This window comes from Aphanomyces astaci, assembly GCF_000520075.1.
Source record: "Aphanomyces astaci strain APO3 unplaced genomic scaffold supercont1.14, whole genome shotgun sequence".
Classification (NCBI taxonomy): Eukaryota; Oomycota; class Saprolegniomycetes; order Saprolegniales; family Verrucalvaceae; genus Aphanomyces; species Aphanomyces astaci.
The window spans coordinates 837547-848532 of NW_009798277.1; the positions used below are offsets into that span (position 1 = coordinate 837547).

General features: G+C 49.9%; 5 protein-coding genes and 1 non-coding gene across 6 annotated transcripts in view; 3 read left to right on the forward strand and 3 right to left on the reverse strand.

The window, feature by feature from the left end:
• The window catches only part of H257_07068 (hypothetical protein), a gene marked incomplete at both ends in the record, with an annotated part of 2181 nt that extends 1099 nt beyond the window's left edge, over positions 1–1082 (reverse strand). Inside the window, one exon of the mRNA XM_009832488.1 lies at positions 36–1082. Within this exon, the coding sequence (XP_009830790.1) occupies positions 36–1082 (1047 nt within the window). The remainder of the gene's footprint in view (positions 1–35) is intronic.
• Positions 1083–1795: 713 nt separating this feature from the next.
• On the reverse strand, positions 1796–2276 carry H257_07069 (hypothetical protein). The gene has a single exon (XM_009832489.1). The coding sequence runs from the start codon at positions 2264–2266 to the stop codon at positions 1838–1840; it is 429 nt and encodes a 142-aa protein (XP_009830791.1). The 5' UTR covers positions 2267–2276; the 3' UTR covers positions 1796–1837.
• Positions 2277–2490: 214 nt separating this feature from the next.
• On the forward strand, positions 2491–5392 carry H257_07070 (hypothetical protein). The gene is made up of 6 exons (XM_009832490.1): positions 2491–2674; positions 2730–2919; positions 2980–3344; positions 3512–3866; positions 4260–4476; positions 5104–5392. The coding sequence occupies exons 1-6, from the start codon at positions 2549–2551 to the stop codon at positions 5333–5335; spliced, it is 1485 nt and encodes a 494-aa protein (XP_009830792.1). The 5' UTR covers positions 2491–2548; the 3' UTR covers positions 5336–5392.
• Positions 5387–7585, reverse strand: H257_07071 (NAK protein kinase). The gene is made up of 5 exons (XM_009832491.1): positions 7371–7585; positions 7093–7319; positions 6898–7042; positions 6591–6722; positions 5387–6531 (listed from the first exon to the last, which is right to left on the reverse strand). The coding sequence occupies exons 1-5, from the start codon at positions 7533–7535 to the stop codon at positions 5467–5469; spliced, it is 1734 nt and encodes a 577-aa protein (XP_009830793.1). The 5' UTR covers positions 7536–7585; the 3' UTR covers positions 5387–5466.
• Positions 7586–7885: 300 nt separating this feature from the next.
• H257_07072 (ATP synthase F1, gamma subunit) lies at positions 7886–9193 on the forward strand. Its single transcript, XM_009832492.1, has 4 exons — positions 7886–7961; positions 8050–8087; positions 8140–8258; positions 8323–9193. Exons 1-4 carry the CDS (start codon positions 7927–7929, stop codon positions 9022–9024), a joined length of 894 nt encoding a protein of 297 aa, XP_009830794.1. The 5' UTR covers positions 7886–7926; the 3' UTR covers positions 9025–9193.
• Positions 9194–10744: 1551 nt separating this feature from the next.
• Positions 10745–10816, forward strand: H257_07073. Its single transcript has one exon. It is a non-coding gene; the product is annotated as a tRNA-Pro (tRNA).
• Positions 10817–10986: the final 170 nt, after the last annotated feature.

The following is a 10986-nucleotide window of genomic DNA, read 5'->3' on the forward strand; positions in this document are numbered from 1 at the left end:
TGCGCTTCGTTCAGCCAAAAGTTGAAGTTGAGGACGCGGTCGTAGAAGAACAAAGTGCCTGTATCAAGGTACAGTGGCGTCGTCCAGAGCTCGGCGGGGTCGCGGACGAAGAGGTTGTCCACGTCCAGGAGCATCACCTCATCAAAAGATGTCACGAGCACCGCCAGTGGCTTGAGCCAGTAGTTTTGAAAATCTGTCGCCGCCTCCGCGGTCAGCAAGTCCGCCGCCACCATCAACGAGCACACGTCGATAATTTCCACGTTAGCGTCCTTAATATCCAGCAGCAGCGCTCGGTCCGCCTCGGGCAGCTCCGCTTCGAAGCAGTGCATGACTTGAATCGGGTCTTTGTTTCCCAGTGCTCGTAGCTCACGGACGAGAGACGCACCGATGGGAACCATCGCATGATGAAGCGACAGCACGATGCCCCGCGTGGCCTGCGGGAATGTCGTGGAAATCGCGGCATGATCGGGTCGATCGAAAAGTGCATGGAAACTCGTAGCCAAAACGGCATCAGCCAAAGATAAAGCTGGGAGGGGGGGCTTGGGGGGTGCAATAGTTGTAGTGGCGTTGGGGGTAGTATATGTTGTTGGTTCAGGGGGCTTGGGGGGTGCAGTGGTTGATGTTGGGGGGTTAGTGGTAGTGTATGTTGTTGTTGGGTTAGGGGGATTGGGGGGAATAGGTGTTGTTGGTGTGGGGGGAGAAGAAATTGAGGTAGGTGAGCCAGCGAAAGCAGGTGACGAAGGGGGGACATACGGTTCGTCAATATCGTCACCGTCATCTCTCGGTTCGATCAGCAAGATCGTGTTGCTGTGCTCAAATAGTTGCTGGGAGCCAGGGGTGCTTTCTGTAGCAGACGAGATGTTGTACAAATCATGGGGATGGTCGATGGTGGTAGATGACGCGTTGGACGTTTGGTTGCGAAGGTAGACATGTGTTTGGGTCATGCGATGGGTGGATAAGACCGCGAGGAACGAGTTGAAGTAAATACACTGGAACACCACAAAACAGGCCAACACGACAACGAGCGTCAGGCGTCCCAATGATGACGTGGAGCCACCACCGTGGGAGTTGGCAGCCCACATCGCCATGCTGGTGCTTCTGCTATTGCGGTGGATATAGCAGGCAGAAAAGCGTGTCACGGGGTTCCCAAGATAGCCATGCTTGAAACGCCGATCGGTTACACACTCAAATCAAGAGCGAGGGAACGTGAACTCCCTTGTATGTATAAACATAGATGGCAAACCTCTGGTACAGTACTTTGCCCACGTCACACATCTGGGCAAGTTGCAAAAGTGTGGTAGTACGTTGTGTTGTTGTTTATTATCACGCGAGTGCCTGAATCGAATCCCTTGTTCCGTACATTAATTACTACTAGTACGTAGTAGTAGTTCAAGAGGGACAAGGTGTGCACTTTTGCCCACAGTGCAAACTCATCCAGTTGTGCAACTCCCTAGAACAATGCGGTACTTACAATCATCAGTTTACTTCTTTTTTGTTTGCGTTGCCTTTGATGAGGTAGTTCTAGCCGTTCAGAGTGGCTGATGACATGACTGCTACAGTATGTGCATGTGTGTTTAGAATATAGTAGTCGAACTATAATGCCAACTCAATTCAAGCTGCGGCGGCTGCGTGACAAGAACATGTCTTGAGTGTGTCGTGACCAGTAGTGGAATTCCAAATAAGTAGTAGCGCGGAAGGATCTGTTGCTTCCATTCGCATGAATGAATAGAGATGCCACTAGGCAGTCCACTCTAAGCACTGAGCTCGGTCCTAAATGATCGGATGTGTGAATGTTGCGAGAACGTCGACGAACATCAGATTAACCAAGGGAACAATGTTAGTTGAGTTGAATTTGTTGCAAGGCGCCTTTCAGAAATGGCTGCAACGCCTGCAGTCGTGCTTTGACCAGCCCCATAGGAGCCGTGCCGTCTGAGTACGCACAGACGAGGTACCCTGTCCCGGCGGATGCGATCGCGAGGCTCTTGTTCTGGTCAAAGTGCAGGAACAGCACTTGCAAGGTTTCGTCGGCGAAGATTTCCTTGGCCGACTCGGCGTATTCTCCCCACACGTTGGCCACGATGGCGCCGACGACCTTGTTGTCCACCACGGGCAGCGACGACACCTCGATGTTCATCGAGCCCACCGTACCCAAGAGTGCTCCATCAGACGTCATGAGGAAGGCTGCCGTGATGCCATCGCTGAGGATTTGGTTCAGGACTGTCGGAAGTACTTTAGCTCGGATCATCGTGCTCGGAACTGCCAGCATCACCCGGAACACGCACCTTTTTTCATGAACCACTCCATAAAGTACTCATTTGAGCAGCAATGTGGTGCGTGTATGCCGATCTAGGTGCTCGTAAATTGCCTACTTTTTCGAATGGTTCCTTTCATTTTATAATGTCAATCATATAATTCTTACTTGGATACAATTCTATTTGCACTCGCATTATATTGTTTCGCAATCGACATGGTGGCTATTTAACTCCCTCGCGACACCTCCACAACTTGCCAAGTGTAAGTTTCCAGCCGCAAATCACACGCCGACATAATGCAGCTCCGAATGCTACTGGCCGTCGCGGCCATGACGGCCGTGAAGGAATGCACTGCCTCAGAAGAACGCATTCTATATGGCTTGAAGCCGGATTTCCGAGCTCGAATTGCCTTTGCGTCGTCGGTACGAACTAGTGTCGTCCACAATATCATTGAATCTGACGACGTGTCTTGCCCAGTTGACCTGCGACAGCGGCACCAAGACTATTCCCGTTAGCAGCGTGAACGACGACTACTGTGACTGCCGCGATGGCACGGACGAGCCAGGGACTGCCGCGTGTTCGCATACCGGGGTCCAGTTTCATTGCGAGAACGTCGGGTACTTTTCGTCGGACGTTCCCACGTCGCGCGTGAACGACGGCCTCTGCGGTAAATACATTGCCTCCATATCATGTTATCATGTCTAACAACTTCATCCGACGACGACAGACTGTTGCGACGGAAGCGACGAGTACAAGTCAAGTTCAACCTGCCCCAACACGTGTGCCACCCTTCGCGCCGCGTATGACCTCCAGGAGCAAGCGGAGGAAGCCGTCCGTGCGGCGGGCCGCAACGCGCGCGCCGACGTCGTGGCCGCGTCCAAGTTGAAGAAGGAGGAGCATTTCCGCAAGCGCACCGATTTAGAAGTCGAAAAGGCGGCGGCGGACACGGCGGTGACGGCGGCGCGAGCGACCAAGGCGGCCGAAGAAGCCCTGGAAGTGCAGGCTCAAAAGGAAGCTGCCCGTGCGACTCGTAAAAAGGTCGCGTCCCACTTGGGATTGTTGGACATGTCGTCGACCCAACTCGTGGACCTGGTATGGCTCAACGTTTTCCCTGTGCATCTTGGGAATCTTGGGATTATTGGGAATTTTCCCATTCACTAGTCCGTGTGGATCCGTCAGATAGTGTTGGGAATGTTCCATATCGTCGTCTATAGTGGGATACTGGGATACGTTCCCCACACATTTAAATATGTATGTAGGTGCTGGACTTGACCGACAAAATCTACGTTAAAACCGACATTCTCGACATCCTTCGAGGAATCCAACCTTCGGATCAGTCGGTCATTGAGCAGCAAGAGCAGGCGTACTTGCTCACCGAGGAAGCGTATCGCAATGAAGTCACGCGCATCACGGACCTGAACGCCGACCTGGCCAAAGCGAAGGAAGCCGCCAAGGAAGCCGCCCAAGTGCCGACGGGAGACGGGGACGAACCGGCGCCAGTTGAAATCGACGAGTCCAAGTACGAGCCCGTGCCGCTGCCCACGAAGCCGGACCGGCCCATCGTCACGCTGTTTGCCGAACTCACGGCGAACCAAGCGACCAATTCCCGACCAGGTTGGTTGGTTGGGTTTTATCCCCCTTTTGGTGATGACAGGGATGGGAAATTTCCTCGTTTGTGTTGTATGTGGGGTTGAACCTGGGACCATCACGATGGGAAGAATCATATCATCCCCTTTTGTCTTCTTCATGTGGTGATTCGGTGATGAAAAGTGTACTAGTATTACTAGTATGATGCTCCTAGTATGACGTTGGGTTGCATCCTACTTACTACTCGTACCTTGTCACACGTTATATTGCTACCATCCATCGTGTGTCTTTTCCCATAGCCGGGAAACATATATTGAACTCGTATACTATATATATGTACATAAGTCGTATTCGATATATATATAATATATAACTCGTATTCGATATATATATATATAACAAACTGCATCCTATTCATAGAGGCGGTCGCGGCCCGCCAAGCGCTCGCGGCGGCCGAGTCCAAAGCGACGCAAGTGGACTCGGAACTGACGTCGCTGGACGCGACCCTCCGCGGTTCCTACGGCCCAGACGATGTGCTCTACAGCCTCCGCGACTCTTGCGTCGACACCACGTCGGGGCAGTACACGTACAAAATGTGCTACTTTGGCCAAGCCAACCAGGACCAAACGTCTCTCGGGTATACAAACCACCAGTCCAAACAAACATTCTTCTCGTTTTCTCGTGGATCTTGTGATGCCATCGATATATATATATATATAAATCGATATCCCGTCGTAGTTAGGATCCGTGATGTATGATTGTGCATGGCATATATCGTCCACCCAACATTTGGACTTTTGTGGTGATTCTCGCCTACTCTATCGATCAATAGTTTTTGTTCTGATGACTTTTGAATGTAATTGAGTTCAAATCGAAGGGTGGATTTGATTGGCTACTTGATGGTCGTGTTGTGGGTTTTGATTGGTCGATTGATTATTTGTCGATTGATTTGGTTCTTCTGCTGCTACAATTGAAAGCAAGCACCACCCCACTCCAATTTCGAAGAATCGACAATATATATATATATATATTGTGCTTTCGAGTGAAATTTCGTGTTGTGGCGTGGTTTCTCGTTGGAATTTAAATCGATTTGATTGGCTACCTCAGATGAGCTCAGAATTATTAGCCAATCAAAACCGTCTCAATGAAATTCAACCAATCAGATCAATTGTGGATCGGTTTGGTCGATTGCATCCCCTCCCCAATTTCGAAGAACCGACAATATATATATATATACATCGTCCATAACCGTGGATGGTTGTAGCACCATGCAACCGATCGAGTTGCCCCTCACGGCGCTCAAGTTCACGGGAGGCGCCAAGTGCTGGAACGGCCCCGAGCGCTCCTTCCATGTGACTCTGGTGTGCGGGGACACGACGGCGCTAACGAACGTCGAAGAGCCGAGCACGTGCGTGTACTCTGCCACACTCACCACACCCATCGTGTGCGGCGAAGCGTCGAGTTCGTCACCCAAAGCTACTCACGACGAGTTGTAATAGTACCGTTAACAGTACCTAGTACATACATATACATATAAGACATCCGATGGGCCATCTTGTTTGATCGAGTTAGCACGTTTTGAAGCAAGATATCATCAGACTGGTTGTACTATGATATGATGGATTTGTTAAAACTTAAACTCGTACGAGCTTTTCCAGCTTGGGTTGTTGGCCGACGGGGGAGGCGACTGCAGGTTGTGCAAACCCATGGGGGACAAGGGCAAACTAGCCCCGCCGTTCCCTTGGGAAAATGCCCCACCCCCACCAGTTGGAAACCCTTGAGAGGGAAAGCCACTGCCTTGGGGGAAGTTGCCTTGTTGGGGGAAAATTCCCTGTTGGGGGAGATTGCCTTGTTGGGGAAAATTGCCTTGTGGTGGATAATTTCCCTGTTGAGGAAAGTTGCCTTGTGGGGGAAAGTTGCCTTGTGGGGGAAAGTTGCCTTGTGGGGGATAGCTGTTGGTGCCTTGCGGATACCCCCCTTGTTGAGGAAAGCCTGCTCCTACTTGCTGGGGAAAATTCCCGTAGGATCCTTGGGCCCAGGTCGGAGCTTTTGGGGAACAGTCTTCAAACGCTTGAAAGCCATCGCGCCCTTCGGATTGTTTCCCTCGTCCAGCAACAGTAGCATTGGTCGGGCTCACAAGGAACCCAAACGAGTCGACGACTTTGGCGGTGGGATTATTCCCAGTCAATCCCAATGGAGTCGCCGGGATTGGGGAAGGCGTCGTAGGTGCAAACGGATCAAATGCGGGTGTTGACACGGTGCATTTCCCAAAATCCGCAAAGTCTGCAAACCCACCGCCTGAATGGGGCGTCACGGGGGCGGGTGCCGCGGCAGCCAGCAAATCCATCGCAGCACTTGATGGGGACAAATCCCCATCCACATTCCCCACCAACGCCGCCTTGTCGGCCGAATTCGTACGAGAATTGCTGCCAGACCCTGGGCGCGACGTCGATTTGGCCACGCTGCCCCGCTTCGGCAGAGGCTGGGAGGCCAGAACGGCGTCACAGCAGGCCAGCACCTCGTCAATGTTGGCGCGCTCGTCGACGTCTTCGCAGAGCATGCGCTTGAGAAGCTCCGGCACGTCCTTCCCATAGCCATGGCCCGTGGGGATCGAGTATTTGGACGTGCGCAGCCCTTCGGGGGGAAATGGCGGCTTGAAAAACGCCATCGTGTACAGCACACAGCCCAACGCCTGGGAAAATTTCCCATGAAACAACCCAACATAGATCAATGTATCATTGGGAAATTTACCCAAATGTCCACGGCCTCGGTCAACACGGCGTTGCCAAACATCGCCGTGCCTTCAATGTCGGCGAGCTCGGGGCTGCGATACATGGCAGTCGTGCGCTTCTCCACGATATCGATCTCCGTACGGCGGTCTTCCTAATGGAATGGTGGACTTTTAGGATTTATCCTGGGGAATACTAGGAGGAAGGCACTTCAACAAGATGAACTGCGGTAGTTTACACACGGGAGTACTCAATAATGTTGCTTGGTACTCAATGGAGTTGCTTGGGACTCAATGAGGTACTTGGTACTCAATGGAGACAGGTCGTACCTTGGTCGTGAGGTGGCGAGGACCTTCGACGCATGATCCGAAATCGCACAGTTTGTACGCGCCGGACTTGGACTTGAGGAAGTTTTCTAGCTTGATGTCGCGGTGCGCCACGGGGGGTTCTTGTCGATGGAGGTATTGCACCGGTCTAAAGCATGCACACATCAACGACGGAACGATCGCATTGGCATGGCGTACACACAAAGCGCGCGGAAGGTTTTCGCGAGTTCTTCGACGGAGAAGCGCTTGTCGCCCATCTTTTTCATGTTGTCGTACAAGTGGCCACCGGGACAGAACTCCATGAGAAGGAACACTTCGCTTTCGCTGCGACCCTTGTGGATTTGATGGTCTACAAACTCGACGATCGACGGGTACTTGAACCGTCGATGGAACTCGATTTCGTTCGTGATCAGTTCCATGCTCATCTAGCAACAGACACCTCCATAAGCACGCTGCTGCATGCGAGTCCGTCCTACCGCATCGTTGGCTACGAGGCGCTTCAACACCAACGATTGCGACGTTCCCGTGTCCTTGACGAGGAAGATGAAGGACGACCCGCCTTCGCCAAGGTACTTGACCACTTCCACATTGCGTCGGCCAATGGTTCCCACACGGCCCACCTGCGCCTGCACGTTGCCCATTCTGCTGGGAGCGATCTGCGATCTGCGATGGATGGGGAAGTCGAGAACAGGTCAAAGGTGTAACTGACAAGATCCCAACTTCTCGTACATTCGTGGCGTACATTGTACATTCGTATTATTATTATATGTATATGTATGTAACTCAATTCATTGTAGTGTACGTACGATTGGATTAAGCTTGTCAAATAAAAGCAGCTCGGAATGTACGGGATTGTACGTACGACGTACGGACTGACTGAGTTGAATCATGTAGTTTTGTCCAATCCAAGCTCGTGATTACGTCGATTTTGGTATTTTAGCCAATCATAAGCTGCCATGACGATGTCCTCCCAGAACCACTTACTGACTGAGCGGTGGGGAACACTTGCGTATTTTACTCTGGACCTCCGTCATGTCGATGATTCCTCGCCAAGTGAACGCCATCAAGTATGTGCATTGACGTCACACCTATGACATGTGTATATGGAGGTTGTTCCAGTATCTCATGCGCAGATGTGTGTGTCGTTTTTTCCAGGGTCGCCGGTGCCCGTGGCATGGCCACCGAGAAGCAAAGTATGTCGGCAACATCGATATGAACATGCGTCTTAATGTGGTGTGTCCATAGTTCTTATGCGCATTAACGCTACCTCCAACATCGCCAAGATCACCAAGTCGATGAAGATGGTGTCCGCGGCCAAGATGCGTGGTGCTGAACGTCGCCTTGCCGAAGGTCGCCCTTTCGCCGTATGCTTGCATATCTTCGTGTTCATCTTTTGCAAGGTATTTATGCACATGGTGATGTGTGTAGACGTACTTGGAACACCTCGATGGTGCCATCCGCGTGTACGAAAAGGATGGTGTGATCCCCAAGGAAGAATTGACGGGTCACAACACGTTTATCCCGATTACGTCGGACCGTGGGTTGTGCGGCGGGTGTAACTCGTTCATCGCCAAGTCGACCCGTCTCCAAGTCAAGGACAACTTGGACAACACCAAGTTGTTCTTGATCGGTGAAAAGGGCCGCGGTCAATTGCGCCGCACCCATGCGTCGTCCATCCAGGGGAATGCCACGGAAGCGTGGGTCACCCCCCCCAACTTTGCCAAGGCGAGTGCGTTGGCCGAAGCCGTCTTGGCCGGTGTCGATGGCGACGAAAAGGTGCACGTGATCTTTAACAAGTTTGTGTCGGCGATCTCGTACCTGCAATCCGTGCGTTCCGTGGACATCACCAAGGACATCTATGACAAGTACGAGTTGGAGCCGGACAACAAGGAAGAAGTGTTGGCCGACTTGAAGGAATTCCAACTCGCCACCGCCATCTTCCACGGCATGTTGGAGTCCAACACGTCGGAAGAATCGGCCCGCATGACCGCCATGGAGAACGCCTCGGGGAACGCGTCGGACCTCATCTCGAGCCTCCGCACCGTGTACAACAAGGCCCGCCAAACGCGCATCACGACCGAATTGATCGAAATCATTTCGGGTGCTGCGTCGTTGGATGCCCAAAAGTAAAAAACAGTCGCGCCTTCTCTCCGAGTTGTGCACTTGTGTTTGTTCTCAAACAAGTTGTGTGTTGTATATACAGTAAGGAAGCTTATAGCGGCGCCATAGAGCGAGCTAGTAATACTAGTGCTGTACTAGAGGCCACATGTGCAAGAGTAATATTGAAGTGTTAGAAAATACTTGCTCTGTTCCAGGTTACTGCCGACATTTCAAAATTCGCATGTTCCAAGTTACTGGCGACATTTGCATTTCATTGGCTGTAATTCTTCATTTATGACATTTCATTGGCTTACAATTGCTTTAAGCGCTGATTATAAACCAATCGTTTGCAAAAATTCATGCAATTCCTTTTCAAAGTATCATTCGCCCAAATTGAGTGAGGGCTCGATTGCCTGTGTCAATTCAAAGTAAATGTCGGCAGTAACCTGGAGCAGAGGAAGTACTAACTTACGCTCCTAACCACGTATTGTAAGTTATCTTAAACTGTTTTTTTACGTTAGGGTAAAAGTTATGGGAGAAACCATTCTTGCATTCCTTCCGCCCAAACGGACAGTAGATATGATCAAGCAAAACACCGAATTCCCAGCTTCTCATTGGTACAAATTTCGTTGAAATTGTGTAGATGAGTCAAATTTTGAGGTGAGTAGTAAGTAGTACTATTAATAGTATTGTGCTTTTCATTGGTTTTGGCGTCGGTTTTACGTGGCTAAAAGAGTGGTACTTCTGCTGTAACAGTGTTACAAGGTTGAATAAATACCTCGAGAATAGCAGATACAACTTCGATTTGCACTTTTCAAATGTGCAAAAGCGAGGGAGTTGCATAAATGACCCCCCTATAATTACATTCTGTAACGAAACGTGATCCTAAATCACGGTACGGATTATCTAAAACACTGGGGTCGATGTAACAAACACCCAGGTTTATGGTGTGAATAGCCAAAACGAGTGAAAAGCACAATACGTGGTATGGTGCACTTCATCTAAAAACTTCCAACTGGCCAAATTGAAGAGTGGAGGTTTTATTATTTAACGTGCAATTAATGTAGTTAAACCCAAAATCCAGATACGTTAAATACCGATTTCATGCGTTTTATCACTAGAGTGGGATGTTAAAGGTCCCAACTGCCTCCGGATATTAAATACGGATAAGAGTCACATACAAAAATCAAGATACATCTGAGCGGCCACCCCTATGGCCAAATATCCAAGCGCCCATGTAAAATACCGCTAGGTTAAATATCTATTTCTGGACCAATTCATCACCAAATTTGAATCTGAGACGAAGAATAACTTCAACACAAAGAGATCTGTCGATTATACGTCTCAATTTGCTGCAATTTTGAGTAATGAATATGAAATAGAAGTCAGAAAATTTTGTGAAAAGTTGGTAGTTTATAGATGACGTGCACCATAGCGCGGTACGATTGATATTTTAATATCAATACTATTAAAATAGTAACATGAGTGAGTGATCTGAATAGTAAACCGCAACTAACACAGTATTGAATTGGCCAGCTAGCACCGTCGCCAAAACAGAATTGAAGTGCGTGCCCACCACACAGCAGTCGTGAAACCATTGCCCAAACAACGCGTCGCTCGAGGTTACGATATACTAGTACTACGTACTAATAGTACCGTACAGTATTGACCGTAATATGGTAATATTTTGTCAGAAACGTCACGTAGTATTCATAGATTTGGTATTTGTCAAAACAATGGAAAACAAGAAGCCTCTTTGGTCTAGTGGTATGATTCCTGCTTAGGGTGCAGGAGGTCCCGATTTCGATCATCGGAAGAGGCCAACGTTTTTCTACATCTATTAACTACTAGTACTACACCGTTGACGTTAGTCGTTAGTCGAGAGGCCAACGTTTTTCTACATCTATTAACTACTAGTACTACAGTACTACACCGTTGACGTTAGGTGGTCCGCACTAATTTTCAACCTCACTAGCAGACCTACGGCACATG